Source organism: Corythoichthys intestinalis, chromosome 18, assembly GCF_030265065.1.
Source record: "Corythoichthys intestinalis isolate RoL2023-P3 chromosome 18, ASM3026506v1, whole genome shotgun sequence".
Lineage (NCBI taxonomy): Eukaryota > Metazoa > Chordata > Actinopteri > Syngnathiformes > Syngnathidae > Corythoichthys > Corythoichthys intestinalis.
The window spans coordinates 24257830-24279761 of record NC_080412.1 but is presented as its reverse complement, the minus strand read 5'-3'; the positions used below and the strand labels follow the sequence as shown (position 1 = coordinate 24279761).

General features: G+C 39.3%; 1 protein-coding gene across 1 annotated transcript in view; it reads left to right on the top strand.

The window, feature by feature from the left end:
- si:dkey-250d21.1 (uncharacterized) overlaps positions 1–11270 on the top strand; it is a 28811-nt gene extending 17541 nt beyond the window's left edge. Inside the window, exons 8-11 of the mRNA XM_057821179.1 lie at positions 1757–1802; positions 1916–3720; positions 5652–5688; positions 8080–11270. Coding sequence (XP_057677162.1) covers positions 1757–1802; positions 1916–3720; positions 5652–5688; positions 8080–9620 — 3429 coding nt within the window. The 3' untranslated portion in view covers positions 9621–11270. The remainder of the gene's footprint in view (positions 1–1756; positions 1803–1915; positions 3721–5651; positions 5689–8079) is intronic.
- The last annotated feature ends 10662 nt before the right edge of the window (positions 11271–21932 follow it).

Here is a 21932-nt window from a genome sequence, read left to right as displayed (position 1 = left end):
CAAATGAGCTGTCAGCATATCACGATGCATTTCACGGTCTATCCAAAATCCAGATAATTAGTTGATTACCGGCTTGTTTTTATGTGAAGTAATTCGGTAAAGTTTGTAAAAGTGTCACAAAGAAACATGCAGGCATTCAACACAAGTGCACAATACATGTCAGTATACCAATACAATGTAGACACACTTCACTTAAGCTGTAGCATCCATACAGCAATACTTATTAACAAATTTCATTCATATAGCTTTTCCCCCTAAACACACATATACTGCATATTAACAGATTGGTATGGAGGTAAAATACTTACATTTAGATTCCTAGGCAGAAACGTAACACAGACATTTAGCTTCCAAGGCAGGAACGTAACATAAACCACTCAAAAGCGTCAATGAGACCGACAGGCTGTATTCTGTGAAAGTGAATGAGCATGTATTCCAAACTGCATCACGCGGTGGATGCAGTGAAATATTATGACCACAAGGTGATGGTAACATACTTTAAAATGTTAACTGGCTCTAAAAACTGGCGACTAGCCAGCACAATGTATATATTTTTAATAATCTAAATAGCATTAATTAAAAATTCAATCCCTTTCACTCGATTTTGATCCTCTGGAAAATGGCCTGACCGGCTGGATTTCCAATCTTGTGATTGGATCGGGACCCCCCCGCCCCCCCCCCACCCCCCACCACCAAAAAAAAAAAAAATTTCTCCCAGTATTATTATGATCAAAAACATTCCAACAAAGGCAAGTGCTTCGGGTCCCCAAGCTGAAGGGGGCCCCTCACACCAGGCTACATCTGTGGGTAGATTTATGCATTTATTATATACAAAATTGGATATCCCAGAATAGACTGATTTTTACCCTAATCAAGATACACACCATATTACCAAAGAGTATTGACCTTTTTCGTGAATTTTATCTCTTAATCTCATTAGCTTGTAAAAAATAATTTAGCTGCATGGTTATTAATACACTGGCTGCCATTAATGGGGATTGCGAAAGAAATTATCCCTGCACGCTCTCCCAATACAATTGGATTGGACGTTTATCACCATCAATAGCAACAAATAAATTAAGCTGTAGTGTTGAAAGTAGGGGTGTGCCATCTAAATCACCCCACAATTCGATTCGATTACGATTCAGGGTGCTACGATTTAATTATTGAACGATTATCACGCTATTAACGATGATCACAGGCATGTTTGTACCGTCACCGCTGTATTTAATCCTAGTTTTACATATTCTACATATGGAGTAACCATTGTCAATGCCCTTTCCATTGTCATGTTGATAAAAATCAAAATGCTTCCAAATGTTAGTTTTTAATCCTGATGAGTAAATCTCTCACTTAGTAACTTCCGTTGCCGGCATCCTCACCTTGTGCGTTCCTTTAGGTGTCCGGGTGGCAGGTGTCTTTTACTTTCGTTCCGCGAGCAGCGGTAGTATTCCTGTCATTAGGTTATTATGGAAAATAGTCGTTTTGAAACATTTATGAATGTAATCGTCACGTGTCGAATCTCGATGAATCTAATAATCGATGTATTGGCACGCAGCTAGTTGAAAGCTGGGGGGGTGTAGCAATTTGTAGCATGGAAATTACTGTAAATCCAAAGAAAATTCTAATTGGATCATTTACAGTATGTTATGTCACACACATTTTTGTCTTCTAAAAAAAATCAATACAAGGCCATTTGAGACATTCTCAGGCATTTGAGTAAATTATGAGTTCTAAATGCATTCTCTCTCCACAGGATAAGGAATCCAAAAGTTTAATCAGAAACTCTGACAATAATGAAGGTAAGGTATTTTTTCAGAGGGAACTAAAATAATTTTGCTGTCAACTTGATAGCCCCAACTTAGGGTTTGTACTCTCAATTCTTCTAAAATTTGTTGTGCTCTTTTTCTTGTAGATGACACGTCTATGAAGATGGAGTGTGATGAATCAGAAATTCAGCAATGTCTTGAGATAAGAGAAGAACCGCAACACACAAAGCCATTAGATGACAATGGACAGCTGAGAGATTACCGTCAATGTCTGGTGACAATATTCAAACAGGCTGCAATCTTAGGGAAGAAAAACACCAGTGTCGCAGAGCTCTCTGAGGAGGAAAAAGAGCACTTCACACAGGAGCTCAACATGTGCCATTGGCTCAGGGAAGAGAACAGATGTGCACGACCCATAAGTGAAGCTGAACTTGTGACGTTGTTCATAGAGGCAATCAGAGAAGTCATACTGAATGAGATGCAGGAATCTCCATTTTTCTCCCTTATCACAGACAAACCTGTAAAGATCGCTGATGAGACTCACCTACCTGTTTTTGTCAGGTATGTCCGTGAATCCATCCCGAAAGTCGAGCTTATAGGTTATTTACCCTATGACAAAGACTGTGACATTGATACACAATCAAGTAAGCTTACAAGAATTCTAACAGAATCCTGGGGCTTACCGATGGTACACTGTCGAGGACAAGCATTCATGCACCTGGGTTCAGGTTACCAAAGCCTGAAGAAAATGTCATTGGACTTACTCAAGAGCTATCCGCTGTGTATTGTAACACCGAGTGAGTCCTGTGGTTTGGCACACTGGCTTGTGAGAAGCGTTTCTTGCTCTTCTGTAGCCAAAATGCTGGATATCACAGAAGATTTGCTACTGTTCTTCGATGGAGCTCCTTGTCTTGAAGAACAGTTGGCACAGGCTGTAGATGGGCTGTTGAATATGCCAAGAGAAGCCTTGGATGAAATTCCAGAGACATGTTGTTCAAGGTGGAGGAAGAGAGAAGACTTCTTTGACATACTTGCTGACACATTGGAGGGCATTCTCAGTTGCCTCGATGCCGTCTCTTGTAATGCTAGCGGTGCCATGTCAATACATGCTCAAGTTCTCTCTGCTGCCATGAGGAATATGGATTTCATTGTCACACTTGTGATCCTGAAGAATGCTTGTGCTCCTCTTCGTAACTGTAGCACCGTCTTCCGCTGTGGAAACCCTTCGGACATTCTTTGTGAAGTGGAAAAGATCCCTGGAATCATTGAAACGCTCAAAAAAATGTTGGACAATGTCAACACTGTACACTTGACTTGGTTTGAGCAGGCATTTCAGTTAGCATCCAAGGTAGCCCCTCATCAAGTCTACTTCACTGAGGAGAGCAGCGGCTATGAATCTCCAGAGGCATACTACAGAGAAAGCCTAAGTATCCCACTCCTCAAAAGTCTGATTGATGAAATGAAGTACAGCTTCTCAGACCACCACTTGAAGGCACTCTCTATCCTGTCTCTACTGCCATCTTGTAATCCACAACCCATTCTTCCGCAATCAACGGAAACACCGTTTAATTTGTACCTACCAGATCTTCCAGAACCAGATACACTTGAGCAGGAAATCAATGCATGGGCTGCAGTCTGGAGAGAGAAAGACCAGGATATTGCTCCTCCAACGTCCATCGCTGAAACTTTAGTTCATCCTGAGTCCAAGAACCACCCGACGGTTATCTTACTGCTTCGGCTAGTAGCAGTGCTACCCAGTGTCAGCATTGAATGTGATCTGATGAAGTCCACTTTGAATTCAATGAGAGATACTTTAAGGAACACTGTATGCAAAGGCAACAGGACATCTCGTGTGATGCTCCTCTCTCACAAAACAGCGCTGCAGAGGCTGCCTGAAGTTGTTGCCAAATCTATTGAAGTATGTCCAGAGAGCAGTCCATGCCTTTCACAGGTAAGTTGGACAACTTACTGTGTTAAGGTAATTTTAAACTAGTGGGAGCCTAGTGTGAAGGGTTCAGCTGCAAACCATGCGTTGTGTATGTGGGAGGTGACTTCTCGACGAAAGTGAGCCGCGACAGTCGTTTTGGATCTAGCTGAAAGACTTAGGTGAATTTTCGCCAAGAAGCGAGGCCCAAAATAGAGACTTGTTCTATTTTCACAGCGCTACCGTGCTGATGTCAATTGGCTTCATGCTATCCGCTGCCAATATTTTCAGATAAAGTAAACATACTGGGCTTTCCTCATCTACCACGGTATTAAATGTGAAGCCAAACGCTTTGTCACAGTTCCTCGTTTTGGCTTTCGTGAGACATCTCTGACATTGCTGTCAAATATTCTGTCATAGTGTTGCTGTCTCGCTGAAGGGTTTCTGAATGCATTTCGTATCTCCTGCTCTTTGCTGTATGTTCTTGTTTGGTTCCAAAATACTGAGCACACACTGAAAAGTAAAGCGCCAATGCCACCCACTGGTAGATGTGCAATTACACTTTATTCTAGCATGGCAATAAAGTATGTTCCCCAAGGTCACATGCCATGCTCGGTAGTAGTCGAAGTTGTGAACATAGACTGGTGGCTTGCCCTATTAAAGTCTATGTAGGGCAAACACTATAATTGTAAATGATAGCATTTGTATTCTGTTTATTTCAAACCTATTTGACATAAACATTTATTGTTTTTGGATTTGATTGATTGGGGTTGTCTTCACCGATTAGCCACCTCCCGGCGGCGAGCGAGTTATGGCTCGTCAATCTGCTGCTGCCCCGGAGGGCAGGCAGAGAGGGGAATGAATGCTAAAAATATCGCATTCTCAGTGGACAAACCGGCCGACGTCAGAGCGGGGGGCTGCTCGGGGACAAGCCGAGGAAAGCGCTATGCTGGGGGGCCTGTGAAAAGGACCGGGGGGAGGGGGGTGCGGCAAGCTGCTCGCCGTCGGCCGTGTGTCCTTCTCGGTAGACAGGGAGTATTGTCACCCACCAAATGCAAGCCACCTCCTTATTAAAACGTGTGCCATGATCCCAGTATTTGACATAATACAAAACACGTAGTTTACTCACTTCCTCGTCGGTCCGATGGTCCCACAGTTGTCTGACTTGTTTTGGCCATTCTCTGCGGTGAATGGGAACTTTTTGAAACCCAAAAAGGCTCACACACCTCTCCCTGGTGCAGCAACAAAAGCTTGCAGCACATTGGGCTGGCGTGATGCGAAAAATTAAAAAATGAATCCACAAAATCAGCTGAATCCGCTGTCCTTCTGCATGCTATATAGTAATGGCTGTACTGTGAGATGGTGACCTGGCTGACGTCACATTCGCATTCTTCCTCAATCCAGGAAGTCACTCATTTTCATGACGCGGGATTCAAAAAATTGAATAAATTAATTGATCGCTTCCACACACATCCAAGCGGTCCATTTCATTCAGGAGCATAAAATACCCTTTGAAATATGAAATAAACATGCTTTTTTTGCGGTCTTAGGCACTTTAAAGCAACACTTGGTAACTTTTCAGTTTTGGTCGATTTTAGTGACGCCAGTGGACAAAAGCGGTAGTGTTTTGTCCTAAGGAGGACTGCGTTCCCCATGAGGACCAGCGCCCAGGGTTCCTGGCACTCTCCTTAAAGTTAATTAGTGCCGGTGAAAGCGATACAGACCCCCTGAAGATATAAAAGTGGTGTCATTCAACTAGTTGGCAGTAGACATATTATCACAAATGTTATGAAAATATTTTACAAAGGTTGAAAAGTTACTGTGTGTCGGTTTAAATCCTGGTGGTCTAATGTATTTGTTCAGCATTTTTGTTTGTTTGTTTGTTTTTTTAAAGTTGTTTAAGGCACTGTTGAATTGGCGCCATGTTTATCATGTAATCAAAGTTGTGCTTTTTGCAGGTTATGGAAACTCTACGAGGGCTAAACCTGGACAGGGGTAAGTGTCAAAGTGGGGACCATTTATAAAAGAATCCAAGTTAATTATAAAAGCATTATCACCAATTCTAACTCATTCAATCCCTTTACATGAAACAACCCCCTTTAGTACTCGTCATTAAAAAAAAAAAAAAAAAAAAAGCAGAACCTACCAAAAGAAAGCGGCTAATCTTTCATCAGAAAAGGTCTAACTTTGTTCTTTAGTCATCAGCAGCCGAAAATTTTTAGGGTTATTTCAATCTGTGGGGAAAAACAGAAAACTATGTGAAAACATTTATTTCAAGCAGAACTTTGATTTTGACACTTATTTATTGGTTACTTTTGTGACAGCTAATGTTGCTAAAATATGTTAATATGCTCAAATGTAGCTACTACACAAATTAATAAATAACCATTGACATTTCTTTACAATAATTAGCCCATCAGCTAAGTTTTTACTCTTCTCTGAACCTCACAAGCTCCTAAATGTCTTAACTTTGTCTACCCTTCAATAATGGCGAGGCCAAAACACTCCCTGCGTTAAAAAACCCCCGACTGTTTCATCCTTTTTTACCTGCCTTTCAACCTGCTCCTCCAACATTCTCTGGTTACTGACACCTTTTGAGTTTTATCAAATGCAGTTCTGCCACCTGCTAGACGTTTTGGGGCATTAAAAATTACATTTCATTTTAATTGGATCAAGGCGTCATTCAATCAACGTAAAAGATGTATTAGTACGGCTTTAGAAGTGAGCTTCCGTTTATTTTCTAATGACTTCAACTGTTTTTTGCCACCTGAGCAAACTGCGTTATTTGACAGATGCTCCTCTGCTTTTAAGTCCCCAAGCATACTCCATTGAATGTTGATCTCAACCCATCCTTTCTTGCTTATAATGGGTTTGTTTGTTTGTTTTCCCTTGTAGCATTCATTGCTTTAAACATATTTTCTCAATGTTTTGTGTGTGTGTGTGTGTGTGTGTGTGTGTGTGCAAAATAGCTTTTGATATATTTAAATTGATAAATAGCTATGTCGAGATCTTATTGTTTGCTCAGAACCAGTGGTTTTACTCGGGTCTCTTGGTACTCCAAGAAAGAAATCCCTGTCACCCCTACCCCACAATACACACCACAAAAATGTTTTTTTGTTTTTTTGCACACATAAATTCGCAATAAATAACTAAACAATTCGTAAGGCCACATCTAAAGAAAAAAAAGGTTGAAAACAATATATCTAAAACATTTAAATTAGAGATGTCCGATCACGTCATTTTCAAAGTATCGGAATCGGCAAAAAAATATCGGCCATGCCTTTTATTTAATATATATATATTTTTTAATTAAATTGTTTTCTAATTGTATTTAACGTTACAGACATAATGTTACACTCATCCAGAGTCTTTAGTTTAGGCTTAAGGTAGGGTTATCAAATTTATCCCGATAGCGGCGGTAATTAATTTTTTAAAAAAATGTATCACATTAAAATATTTAACGCAATTAATGCATGCACTGCACAACCCACTCACGCATTGTCGCGCTCAATCTGTATTGGCGCCGTTTTACCTATTTAGATATATAAAAGGCAGCGTAAAATGAGTAGAGTGAATTTTGGCAGCCTTTGGAGCCTTTTTTTTTTTTATTGGCTAAAGCCTTGCAATCCCTCTCCCTACGAAAAGAAATATCATGGGAAGCAATGTGGGGAAGCAAGGTAGCAATTGATCTTTTTCTTAACACCTTATGTTATTTCCCAACGCAGAGAAGATATATCAATTGGTAGCACTATGCACAGTAATGGTTCCACTTCCCATCATGCATTTGGGCATGGATACAGTATCATTTACTGAAAGCTCAACAAATACACTAGATGGCAATATTTAGTCACAATATACAAACTCACAAGTCTATCTATCCATGGATCCCTCTCACAGAAAGAATGTTAATAATGTAAATGCCATCTTGAGGATTTATAGTCATAATAAACAAATAGAGTACTTATGTACTGTATGTTGAATGTATATATTCGTCCGAGTTTTATACATTTTTTTCTTAATGCATTGCCAAAATGTATATGATCGGGAAAAATTATCGGCAATGATTGGAATTGAATCGGGAGCAAAAAAAAGCATTCGGATCGGGGAATATCGGGATCGGCAGATACTCAAACTAAAACGATTGGGATCGGATCGGGAGCAAAAAAAAAAAAGATCGGATCAACCCTAATTTAAATATAAAAAGACAGTTTTTAGCTCACCGCCACATCATTGTCATGAAAATAAGTCTTCGTTTAAGAAACAGTTTCGTTACCGTCATCGTTGACAAAAACAACAATGCTGTCTTGGGAAAATACCAGTATAGATGTTTCGTGTGGTTAGTTTCTGTTTTGTGAATTAACGTAATATTTTCATATTTCTCAACAGGAGTTGATAAGATGCTGGTAAACCAGGGCGAACAAACAGTACCCGATGCTTCCACTGAATCTGACAAACTTGCAAGCGGAGAGGAAAAATCTACTGAAACTGAACCGGTCACGAAAACTGTTCAAGGACCTAGACAGCCAGTGTCTTTTTATGAGCCGCTGTTGCGTGAAGAAATTATCAAAGAACTCTGGGATTCTCAGTTTTTCACAATAATCACTGAACAGACTGTTGAGATTGAAGGTGAAATGTATGTCCCACTGTGCATCAGGTACTTAAACAAAGGAGATATCCAATGTGAAGAAACGTTAGCTTTCATCCCCTTCGTGAAAGACTCCAATGTCCTTTTAGAGGCGATTGAGGCCACACTCTCTGAAAAATGGGGGCTAAACATGGCATATTGTCGAGGACAGGCCTTGCTGAGTGTCGGCGAGGTTGGCGCTTACATGAGAGCTGTAAGCTTATCAATAGCCAATAAATACCCTCAGGCAGTGAGAACAGTCAGCTATGGTTCGTCCCTCAACGTGTGGCTGGCAAAGTCTTCTCCGACAGAAGCAGCAGTTGATAGAACTGTTGAGATTGGTAGCATATTGCATTGGCTTACACAGGACGCTGATCGGCAGAACAAGCTAGAAGAAATGATCCTCCACGTGTTTCAGAACAATGAAGGAAAGGGGAATGAGCTGAGGGACATGCTGATGAAAAATTGGGAGAAGAGTCACGACATGTACGAGGTGATGGTCGAGATTATCGAAGCCGTCTTACTTTGCCTAAATGAGCTCAAACATCAGGGAAGTGTATCAGACCAGCAGCAAGCATCACATTTCTTTGATTCAATCAGAAGCTTTGAGTTCATCCTTTCATTGGTGGTGCTGAGACATGTCCTGTGTAAAACTAAAAAACTAAGCCAGTCTCTTCAGGGCAAGCCCTTGGACATGTTACTTGCTATGAATAGTTTGCCAGAGGTCACTGCTTCTCTCAGGAATTTGATTAGTGATATCGACACGCATCACAAGGCATGGTTTGAGGAAGCGGTCACGCTTGCGTCTAAATTACACATCCCATTGTTGCATTCTGTGCTCCTAGAACCTTTGAGTGAGTTTTACAAAAACGCCCTTAGCATGAAATTCATCGAGCACTCGCTGTCCGAAATTGGCGATCTCTTCACTGAAAAGGTAATGGACACATTCAAGTGTCTGGAGATTGTGCCTTACGCAATGTCCAAAGTAGAAACCAGCCTTCTCAGCGGTCTCGTGTCGCGACTGTACAAGGAAGACTTGCCAGATGAGGGCTCGCTTCAAGGTGAGATGACGTTGTGGAAGGAGAAATGGTTAGACCCCATGGCAGGCTATCTTCCAACCACCATACTCGACACGCTCAAGATATCACAGATAAGAAGTTTTAGTAATATCGAGACTCTTTTACGACTCCAGGTCATTTTACCGTTTTCAAGAAGGGAGAGCAACTTCAAGCAGGGAAAGCGAAGCTTACAGGAGTTTATACAGCAGGAAAACAGATCGCTCAATGACCTATATCCTCTGTAGTAACTGACGGTCTTCCGATTATGGAGAGAGAGATGGTGCTGCCGCCATACTCAATAACAACTCAATTCTCGAGTTCTGAAATCCACATTTCTGTGTATATTATTGATTTAACAATTCTCCTTTTGTTGAAAGTCTATTAACCAAGTTTTTTTTATATATATATCTTTGATTTTTCCTGTAGTTTGTACAGTTCTACTGTCCAATGGGACCAACAATGACTGAGGGTGTTGGGAGTTAAAAAGCAATGTTCCATTGACAATGTTCCATTGACGTTATCAATGCTTGTTGTGCCTTGATACAAAACAACTATTTCCTTATTGTATCATGAAAATTGTCCCGTTGGCATTTGAAACAACTACAGTAGTGTCTTCATTACCAAAAATGACCGGGATGTCATCAGTACCACTTTTTACGAGTTATTTTGCATTTAAATGTCACTCTCCCTTTACTTGTGCACGCATTGAAATTGTTACTTCATTATCTGTTGATTTTTCCCGTTTCCTGACACATTGCAGAAATGAATTTGCTGTAAACCTAGCTTTTAAAGAATGTCTCCTTGATAGGAAAAGCATATATATTTGTCAAAAAAGTAATAAAAGTGTCTAAAGGACAAGTTTTTGGTTTGTCTTGCGTACTGTAGTGTTTGGATTTAGACACAAGGTGGCACCGTGAAGCTTTATTATTCCCTCCTAGTACATAGAAAAGCAGGTTTATTTATAATAACACATTTACAATCTTTTAAATTTCTAAACAAAAAATACTCTTAATTTAGAACGATGTAGCAAATGCACCCAAATTTGCTTCACATTTTTCTCTTCATGTTGCAGGTTGGAATGTGAAGCAGATCAGATCACACCTGTTAGGCAAATCATTGCTCTTTGGCTTCAATAATGCCATTGTGGTTTAGTTAATATATGATTTCTCTGTGCAAGTGTTTTATGTTGGCGAGTCAATTATTTGCTCAGGATTACAAAGTGGTTCAAGCCTTGGCAGAATTGTAACTTGATCAATTCTAGTGACCCACCCAACCTGGATACTTCATGAGGTAGGCCTTTAATAGTCACTATTTAATGCTATTCGACACAACAGCTGCCTTTCCCAAAGATGCATACATACAGGGGTCAGACAAAATAATGGAAACACCTTTAAACATTTAATATGGTAGAGGTCCGCCTGTTGTGGCAATTACAGCCTCAATTCTCTGAGGTATTGATTCTCGCAACTTGTGAATTGTTTCCAAATGAATTTTAAGCCATTCTTCAGTTAGAATACCCTCTAACTCTTTTAGAGACAATGGCGGTGGAAATCGACATCTTAATGGACTCTCTGACTCTTAACTGCCCATAAGTGCTCAATAATGTTGAGGTCTGGGGATTGTGTCGGCCATAAGAGATGCTAAACTTCATTAGAATGTTCCTCATGCCATTCTTTAACAAATATTTTCAATGATTAAGATGCCAAAATATTAGGTGTTTCCATAATTTTGTCTCTATATACAGTGGTATGAAAAAGTATGAACCTTTTGAAATTTCTCACATTTCTGCATAAAATCATCATCAAATGTGATTTGATCTTTGTGAAAGTCACACAAATGGAAAAATAGTGTCTGCTTTAACTTAAAACACCCAAACATGTATAGGTTTCCATATTTTAATGGGGATTGCATGCAAACAATGACAAAAGGAGGAAGAATAAGTGAAGCCTCTGCTTGAGATTTAAAGAGCATTTGAAACCAATTTTTACCAAACAATTTAATTAAGTCAGGTGTGTGCCCAGTCACTGATGAGTGGTTTAAAGCTGCCCTGTCCACTATAAAACACAACTGGTAAGAATTGTTTTGATGAGAAGCATTGTCTGATGTGCATCATGGCTCGGTCAAAACAAAAGAGATGTCTGAAGACCTGCGATCAAGGATTGTTGCTTTGTATGAAACTGGGAAAGGATACAAAACCATCTCTAAAAGTCTGGATGTTCATCAATCAACAGTCATAGAAGTTGTCTACAAATAGAGAGTTTGGCACTGTTGCTTCTCTCCCAAGGAGTGGCCGTCCACCAACGATGACACCAAGAGTTCAATGCAGAATACTCAAGAGAGGTAAAAAAAAATAATAAAAAACTAGCGTGTCAGCTAAAGACTTACAGAAATCACTGGCACAGTCCAATATATATCTGCACACATCAACTACATGTAAAATTATTGCCAAGAATGGTGTTCATGGGAGGACTCCATGAAGGAAGCCGCTGCTGTCTAAAAAAAAGAAGAAAAAAACATTGCTCGTTTGATGTTTGCAAAAAAGCAGTTGGACACGCCGCAGAAGTTTTGGCAAAATATTTTGTGGACTGATGAAACCAAAGTTGAATTGTTTGGGAGTAACACACAACGTCATGTGTGGAGGAAAAATGGAACAGCTCACCAACATCATCACCTCATCCCCACCCTGAAGTATGGTGGAGGGAGCATCATGATTTGGTGCTCTTTTGCTGCCTCAGGCCCTGGACAACTTGCAATCATTAATGGACAAATTAATTCAAAAGCTTATCAGGATGTCGTGCAGGAAAACCTTAGGCTGCCTGTCACGCAGTTGAAACTAAAAAGGATGGATGCTGCAACAAGACAATGATCCAAAACACAGAAGTAAATCAACTTCAGACTGGTTTCAGAAGAACAAACACGTTCTGGAGTGGCCAAGTCAAAGTCCAAACTTGAACCCCATTGAAATACTGTGGCATGATCTAAAGATAGCGATTCATGCCAGACATCCCAGGAATCTCACTAAACTACAGCAGTTTTGTAGAAAAGAATGGGCCAAGATTAGTCCTGATCGATGTGTTAGACTGATCTGCAGCTACAGGAAGTGTCTGGTTGAAGTTATTGCTGGCAAGGGGGCTGGGCACAAAATATTGAATGTGATGGTTCACTTATATTTGCCCCGTCTATCATTGTTTGCATACTATCCTCATTAAAATATGAAACCTATAAATGTTTGGGTGGTTTTAGTTAAAGCAGACTGTTTTTTCATCTGTGTGATTTTGACAAAGATCAGATCACATTTGATGGTGATTTTATGCAGAAATGTGAGAAATTCCAAAAGGTTCAGATACTTTTTCATACCACTGTGTAAATATATGTGAATGTCTTGTCATGATTATTGTAGCATGAGGTGGGTAGAGTAGCCAAAAAATTTTCTCAAGTAAAAGTAGCATTACTAAAATAGAAAATTATATTACAAAAGTTAAAGTATTCATCCCAAAAATATACTGAAGTAATGAGTAACACATTTGTGAGTAACTGCATACATTTAAAAAATTTTTTTTTTTTTTTTTAGTTATTTATATGAAATGATATTATTGACATGCTATACTATACCATACCAATTACATAACCACAGAGCCAAAGAAATACAAAAAAAAAAAAAAATCTTCAATTTCGGGGAGTGAAAAACATCTACAGAAATGAAGCATCATTCGTTCAGGTCATGTCGAGTCATGTTGACAGCAGAGCTCTATGTCAAATTGAAGTCGTGATTATTGTTGCGACGTCTCATTGCTGAAACTGGTAGAGCCACTGTTGGCATCTCTGGTTAAAAAAAAAAAAAAAGTAATATGTAAAATAAAGAGGAAAAATGTAATGACTAGTGTAGCCCAAAGTAGCGGGATAAAAGTAGCGTTATTTTTCTTCAAAATTCTACTCAAGTAAAAGTTAAAAGTATGGCTGTAAAATTACTCTTAGAAGTACATTTATCTTTGAAAGCTACTCAAGTAAATCTAACGAAGTAAATGTAACTTGTTACTATCCACCTCTGTGTAGCATACAACTTTATTAGTGCTCTGAATTTTGATGCCAAGTCTTACCAGTGATAAATGGATATCTATATTTAGGACTGCTTGTACTGCGTGTATTCCAATGCTATTTTCTAAAAATGTGTTGGAATACCCAGTACTCTTCTAAATTAGATACACTAATTATCCCAAATGCATGGTTTACTAAACACAACCAAAACCAGCTTGCGAGCAGTTATATTCTAAGGGGGGAAAATACTTCTTTTAATGTCGAGCCAGCTTGACCACTGAAAACCTGACTGAAGCTACGGATCGACATACTGCTCTTGTGAGCTGTAATAGCGGATGCCTCCCAAACAAAGGCCTGATTGTCGATGCGCAACTCTCTGTGAAAGGAGCATCTCTGTGTTGTCGCTCAGCTGCTGAGCAAACGGATCTGTCTCCGCTGTGGGTCCCCTGCGTTCACAGGCTTCATTGGAACCACATCCAGTTAAACATTTAGTCACCTAAAAAAAACAAAAAAAACTGTTCCATTACACACTTAAATAGTCTTGAGATTAGGGCTGGGCGATCATACCCTCAAATTTTTTTTCCCCTCGTAATGCCCGTTCTTGATTTTTCTCACATTTTTCAACCTGGTTTTTCTATTGCTGAAGTACATTTCATTATTATCTTTTTTAACAGTTGATTGTTTTCTATTACTGGTTTTTGGCAGCATACACAAAGCATAAACAGTTGTACAGTTGTGATATTTGTCCTGACATATGATGACATGCTGAAAATATGGCGACTTAACAGTGTTGCAATTTCATTTTTTTCCCGTAAAACTGCAGCACGGCGGATTTTCTTGTGAGAGAAATCAACATGAGTCCCAAGAAGGTTAGTGCAGGTGGTGAAAAAAGGAAAAATGTGACGCTTACGATTGAAATTAAGATGCAAATGATAGAAAAATATGAGTGTGATGTGCGCGTCAGTGAAATACTGTATGTTTATGATACAATGGATGAATGTAACGAAGTACAATTTTTGTGTATTTGTATTTTACTTGAGTACAGATATGACGCAGTACTTTTTTACTTCACTACACTTTACAGCACGTATCTGTACTTTTGACGCCACTACTTTTCAAATTGTCACCTGCGTTACACATTACTTTTGTTTGTTTGATTTTCTCATTGTGAATTGATAGTTTCGTTTTCATGCCTCTGGCGTAATCAATAAGCACTGTGCAACTATACCATAATTGAGCACTAGAGGCAGCAACACGAGCACCAGATTAGGCGGGTGAACAAGATATTGACCAATAAACACCAACAGTGAGAGGATCGCGCCTTCAGATGGGTGCTGCACACTCTTGTGCTCTAGGTGGCGGTATGCACCTGATAGTTGCTTACATTCCGCCATTCAGATAAATTTGAAGTTTTTTTAGCTTGTTAAACTTCTGTTTACAGTGCAGTCAATTTTATTGTTTTTTTTCCCATTCTGCACAGTTTTAAATAAAATTGAGCAGTCAATGAATTTTCTGGTTCTTTGACTATTGGCTCAGATCTCTGTGTGTTAAGATGTACAGTATATATATATATATATATATATATATATATATATATATATATATATATATATATATCACATTTTTGCATCGAGAGAAAAGAACTTTTTGCTTGCAAAGTAAATACTTTTGTACTTTTGAGTTTTTTTTGTTGTTGTTGATACTTTTACTTAAGTAATTTTGGCCCCTGTATCTGTACTCTAAATTAAGTAAATAAAAGAAAGTGAGTCCTTCATCCACCACTGATACGATCTTGACAGTCCTCCTATGACCTCCGTTCACCAGTTTTTTTGAGTTAAGGTGACAATTATTTTAATTGCAACATCTGCAAGGAAGTAACAGCTTTGTCAGGTTTTTAATCATTTATTTCAGAACTTGTGCAACACAGCATGGCTACTGTCCGCCATAGCCGACAACAACAAAACAGCATGAAAAGCGAAAGTAAAAACTTCCCACTCTTACGCACGTCTCTCACTCTCTTCAGTCTTACGGTGTGTTCAGGAACAGCATGCAAAACACAATCACCACATAAGAACCCGATTCGTTACAATATTACAGTATTATTATTATTCTGATTTGTATTTATTAATTATTTTTTTCGTGATGTGTAATGTCTATTTGCAACTGTACTATTTGTAATTGTACCTACAGTATTTTTGACGGGTTTAGCGTAGGTTTTTGGGCTGTGGTACAAATTAATCGAATTATAATGTATTCTTATGGCAAAATCCTGCTTGACATACGACCACTTCAAGTTACAAACGAGGTCCTAGAACGAATTAAATTCATTTGTAGAGGTACCATTGCACGTGTTAAAATACAATTTCTTTCGTACTTCAATTGTGTCTTCCATTGAATATTAGCATTAAGCTAGCTTGTGCTCAAAAAATGTATTTTAATTCACTTTATGTAGATTTTCTACGTGAGTTTAGTGTTACGGTTAAATCAACTGGAATGCAGTAAACAGCTCAGAAACCATTAATATTGGACTTGTTTTAATAGGATGTTAAAATCGGCCATACTACAGTTGCCGTAATTTTCCCACTATAAGGTACACCTGTCAATAAGCTGCACCCTTCAAATTTGGCACAAAAACAGCATTTGTTCATAGATAAGACGCACTGGACTATAAGCCGCAGCTGTCCTCACTGTATTATGGGATATTTACACCAAAAGATATTAACCAGTACCACTTTATTTGACAGCGTCATCATACGACTGTCATAAGACCAAATGAACCACAATGAAGCTTTGAACCAATTGGCTGCAAAGCTTCATTGCTTCAAGAAGCTTCATTTGGACACCACTGCTCTTTTGTGGGAGACAGTCTCTGCTGCCACCTTCTGTCCACACTGTGGTCATCCAACGTGCCTCCTAACATGCATTGCAGCGCTACTGATGTAAATAACAATCAAAATTCATGTTCTGTACTAATTATTTCTTCAGTTACTATTCCAGTTGTTTCATTAATTGCTAGTTATTAGGGGTGTAAGGGTACACAAAAATCTCGGTTCGGTACGTACCTCGGTTTTGAGGTCACAGTTCGGTTCATTTTCGGTACAGTAAGAAAACAAAATGCAAAATATAAATGAGCTAGTTGTTTATTACACACTTTTGTGCTTTCAACAATAGGAACGTTAGCCTATACAAAGCTAGAATTCTGCTCAAATAGTAGCGGGTATTTAAAGATAATAATCCAACAACAATTTGCCTTTCATACCCCGCGTATTGGTCAGCTATCTTTCTGAAAGAAAGAAGAAAAGAGAAGTCCTATGCTAAAGACAAAAGCAATCCCAATGACAAAGATTTTAACATGTATTTTACAAATGAAATCCCTCAATGAATCATTTTTTCCCCTTATGAATGGTTTTCAAAAGCTTTATTGGTGGATTTTCTCAAGTTAAAGTGCCACACAGAAATGAATAAATTTAATTGTGTAAGCAGGATCTGTGTGTTATTCTTATTATTTAATTACATGTGTTTTAGCTCATTTCAATGTATTTAAATGGGCTATTATTTATTATATTATGTGTTTATATTTTACAAATGTGACGTAGTACTCATTTATATTATATATTTTATGTTGTATAACTTTAGTTCCTATGTAAATATTAGTTCCTACTTGTTTTGTTGTGGTAGGAGGGTTTTGTATTGAACACGGGGCCGTGTTGGTTATTATGAGAGCAGACAGCAGTAAATCAACAAAGACAAGTCAACTGTGCCCCGATCTACCACTCAAGAGATCTGATGGACTCAAAAAGTGGGTTACGATTGCATATTAGTTTGAAAATTGACCGGATCCACCGTATTTTTACACGAGTGACTTCCGGTCTGCCCAATCCTAGCTAGTAGTATTGATGCAGGAGGGTTGCGTCTCGCGTCAAATAATAAACTCTGCCGTTCTTTTCACGTGCGTCGTGTTGAGCCGCTTCTGGGACGCGTCGAACACGCGACCGCACTGCAACTGGTGTGATTTGGCTGACTGACTTTAACTCCGGCGTTTCACTGCGTTCTCGCGGCGGCCACGTTGGCGCACCGTTGACGTTTCTGGGGTATATACTGTCCTACCGTATCGGTCCTCATTATAGTAGAGAAGGCGGAGTGAATATAATCTACACAAAGAAACTGTAACCCGATGGACTCATATCCTCGATAAGTAAGGGTTACATTACGTCAGAAACTCGTTCGGTACGCCTCCGTTCCGAACCGAGCACCTCATACCGAAACGGTTCAATACAAATACATGTACCGTTACACCCATACTGGTTATGGTATTTGATAACCGTTTATTTGACAGTGGCGCTATGAGACTGTCGTTAGAAAATCATAATTATGATATGACACTATCATGAGCAATAATGAATGCTTATAACAGATATCATTTTTTGGTATCCGGCAAATTATCTCACTTTTGAATTGATGTAAAAGATCCAAGTTGGACATAAAATGGAGTTTGTGACATAATTTGCCGGATGACACTTAATGACATCTGTCATAAGCATTCAGCAATGCCCATGTTAGTGTCATGCCATAATTATGAGAGTCTTATGACATAGCTGTCAAATGAAATTTTACCTGTTAACCCAACTAAATCAACAAATAAGCCGCACTGGACTATAAGCCCCAGGATTCAAAGTGAAGGAAAAAAGTAGTGCCTTATAGTCCGAAAATTACGTTAATTTGCATCTCCAACATGTTTAGTCGATTAAATATATTACAGCTGATCACTGAGATTGACATTCTAAAAAATCTTAATGACTATTTCAATCCTGAAATTGCCCAGTCCTACTTGGATTGTAAAATGTGTTTTATTTAGAATATAACTACCAGCAGTAGTATGTTTCAGAGCATGGAGAATGCAACCGATTTGTCTTAGCATTGACATAATTGACCCATGCACCAGGTTTCCTGTTGGAAGTCAAGGTTCTGCACTGATGTAAGACCCGTGGTTCTCTGTAATCATGTCCATGCACATTCAGGATTTAACTGTACTCTCGAGGGTAGGGCGAGTTGGGACACAGATGGCTTAAGTGGATTTTATTTCAAGGCTTCTTTCAGGGGGGATATGAGAAGAGGCATATAGGCCAAACTTTCAGCTGGAATTTAGTAGCACCTTGTTGAATTAAAAAGTTGTGTTTTCATTTGGTAATTTAGACAACCTAGCAAATTTTATTTTGTCTAAGCCATCAAATGACTTGGCTACAGTACCTAGATCATATCTGATTCATCCCAGGCATGTCATCACTCTCATTTGTGCACAAGCATCCTGTAAAGAGGACCTGATGCCGTTAAGTTTCAAAAACCGAAGTGGGCAGAGACTATTTCAAATGCTTTTGCGCTCATCAAATGATTCTCTGGTGCTCCTCTTTCAACCGCAATGAAAAAAGGGGTATATTCATCATCAGAAGCAGATGTATGGGCACAATATCTATTGCCTTGTTGAGACATTTGTTTCTCCAGATGATGGTGACTGTCCTTATGATTTTCTCTGTAGTGCTTATGTGGATTTGAAAATATAACTGCCACTAAATTAAGTATTTCAAAGTTGGATGAAACCATTTCCCCACCCACAAGATTTACTGAACATCACAAAGCCTTAAGGCACATTGTGCTATACTATGCAACAGTTATTCAGGCAATGGTATGGCATTTTACATAAAGGGCTTGCGTTACCCAAATAAGTGCCAGTACAGGTTTTATAATGTTAAAACTAACAATCACGTACTAAAATATTTATTTTAAAAAATAATTATTTTTATTTTACAAATGAAATAATGACAATACACTGCGTCTATGTCTACATAAGAATGGAGGTCATACAAAGTTAGGGTTTCCCCCGGAAAACCTACAAAGCCTTGTGGTAGAGAAGCCCACCGACAAACCACTATGTTTTTGGAAATACATTTAAAAAATGTTAATGCGGTTTTAACAAACACACAAAAACACAATCACTTTGTAAAATAAGTAATATTGTTTTCACTTAAATCTTGGTGAATTCTAAAACAATAAATTGCTGGTAACTTTTAAAAGTTAAATAAATTAAATTTAAAAAATTGCATATATGACAAAGGGTAAAAGCAGGTAACTTGGATGCTTAAATAAGATGTGCTATATGACCTCTTCAATTTTTTTTTCCACACATGGTGCAGATTGGATCAGTGCAACCTATCCAATCAAATAATTGACATTAATGTGTAACTAAATAAACTACTAGCAGAAAAGTTCAAACTAAATACTCACCCATATTTTAGTTAGCCAAGAGATTTCTGTAAATTCTCTGGAATTTTCAGTGCAATGGCAGAGAGCTGGGACAGATTTGTTCACATATAGACCATAAGATGTTGCCATTGCACTTTCAACGGTATCATCAGACACAGTTAAAATGCAGTTAAAGTCTGTATCTATGCAGTTAATACCCGGGTTTTGAACGAGTTGCTTCCCCATACTGCGGCGACGTAACCTGTGTTTCCGTGTAAGTCAGAATCAACCCTTTAAGCACCTCTAACTACCTCCTAAATCTCAAAATAACTAACCAAAAATATGTATTAAATGTCATTTTACTGTCCTCGCCAAGACATTGTGTCACATTCGGCTCCTTGTCAATTATCTCATTTCAGAGTGCGGGTGGTGTTTCCCTGGATGCAGGTGCTTCCAATGCTCATCAGCTACGTATTTACTGTAAATGCAGGCAACCCAAGCGCGGGTGCCGAGATATTTTACTTGCTGATCGCCATTTCGACACTTGTACCTTCGAGGCCCATTTGTACTATTCGCTAGCTTGTTCGTCAGATTTTTTTTTGTTCTGCGATTCTACCTTGTGCACATATTGTTTTCTTTTGTTATCTTATTGGCTCTCTGCCCACCGCTTAGTTCAATGTTATTTGATCCCCGTTGACCTCTTGTCACGGACCCTTTTTGTTATTCCCACTTTTTCCGCGATCGCGTGTTTATTTTGTTTGTATTAATAAACCCTTGTACGCATCCCTTCTATTGTTGTCTGCCCTTGGGTTCAGTCTTGCATTCCGCAGTCGCGGACCGTAACACATTGGAGCGAGGTCCTAGATAGACAGTGAGCTAAACTTTCCCCTCTCTTGCTCACTTGGCTGCACAACTTCTTCGTAGGAGCAAATGTGCTCTTTCTCGTGTGTGCGCGTGCACTCTTCTTTGTGTGCGCTAATACGTTCTTCGTGTGTACATACGCTTTTACTCGCGTGCAGAAAGCCTGAGTTATACTCCCGCGTTGCGGTGACGGCGTAGCGACTACGGCGTCATTCGACATTCGATAGTTCTGCGGTGAGGGAACGCGTTGCTCTGTAATTCACCGCCAAGCCACTAGAGGGATGTGGTGTTATGTTTGTACGGTTTTGGGGCATGATTGTTGACTACTTCCGCTAGTCGGAGAAATAATAAACAATGCAAGATGGAACTCTTGAAAGTAAATATTCTGCTCATCAACACTGAATAAATATTGAACATACAAATGTTGACGGGCAGGCGACGCAGTAGACGGTTTCGAGGCGGTCTGGCCGACTTTTGATGCCGCACAGAGAGCTTTAGACTCGGGTGGAGAGAGCTAGCTGTGGCGGCTAGCTTCAAACTGGCGTCGAGCACTGCGTTCAAGGTCTGCAAAGCCCTCCAGCCTGATTTGTTTGCCGTGTCCAACAACCAGCCAGTGGGAAGCCATAGCAGATTTCTGGCGTCTAGGGAACTTCCCAAACTGCGTTGGGAGGCTTGATTTTAAGGTTATCATAAAAAGCACCGAGGCACTCTCAATCAGTGATGATGTATTGTGTGTGTGAACTGTCTGTTATTGAAAATTAAAGATCAAAACAACTCTTTTGACACCAAATCTGTGCTTTATTCTTCATATACTTGAAACATATGTACACAGTAAATGATGAAGTGCACCAACCAAAAATACGACATAAAGTGATAAAAAGTTGGCAGTTTTTGGCCGACTGTGTCACCGCTTCGTGTGGCCACTCGATTCCGACCACCCACGTCTCGGTGGTTCTTCCATTTATTTATTTTTTCGATCGCCGACCTTGCCATTTGGCAGTCACAATAATAATTTCTTGACGAGACTTGCTCTTCGATGATACTCCCGTCGGCTCGGTGCATTTTTGCGTGTAGAAAATAATGTTTGATTCTATTCTACAATGGCGGTGTTTTCGCCCGGAAACAACAGTCTGAACGGACCAATCACAGTCCGTTTTCGCTACGTCAACGCGTCTACGCGACGCGAAGGTTAGAAAAATCGAGAGGTGCGCGTCAGGCTACGGCGTAGGGTCGTAACTCGATTCTTCCTTGACGGCGTAGGTCTGACGCGGAAGTATAACTCGGCCTGAAGTACTACCTGGTCTACGCTTCCTGCGCCAAAATAAAAGCACACATCACAAAACAAAAGTCAACCTTCTAATCAAATACACATTTCACCAAAGGGCAGAACAGTCATATTATATTATATATAAATATAGTAGCAG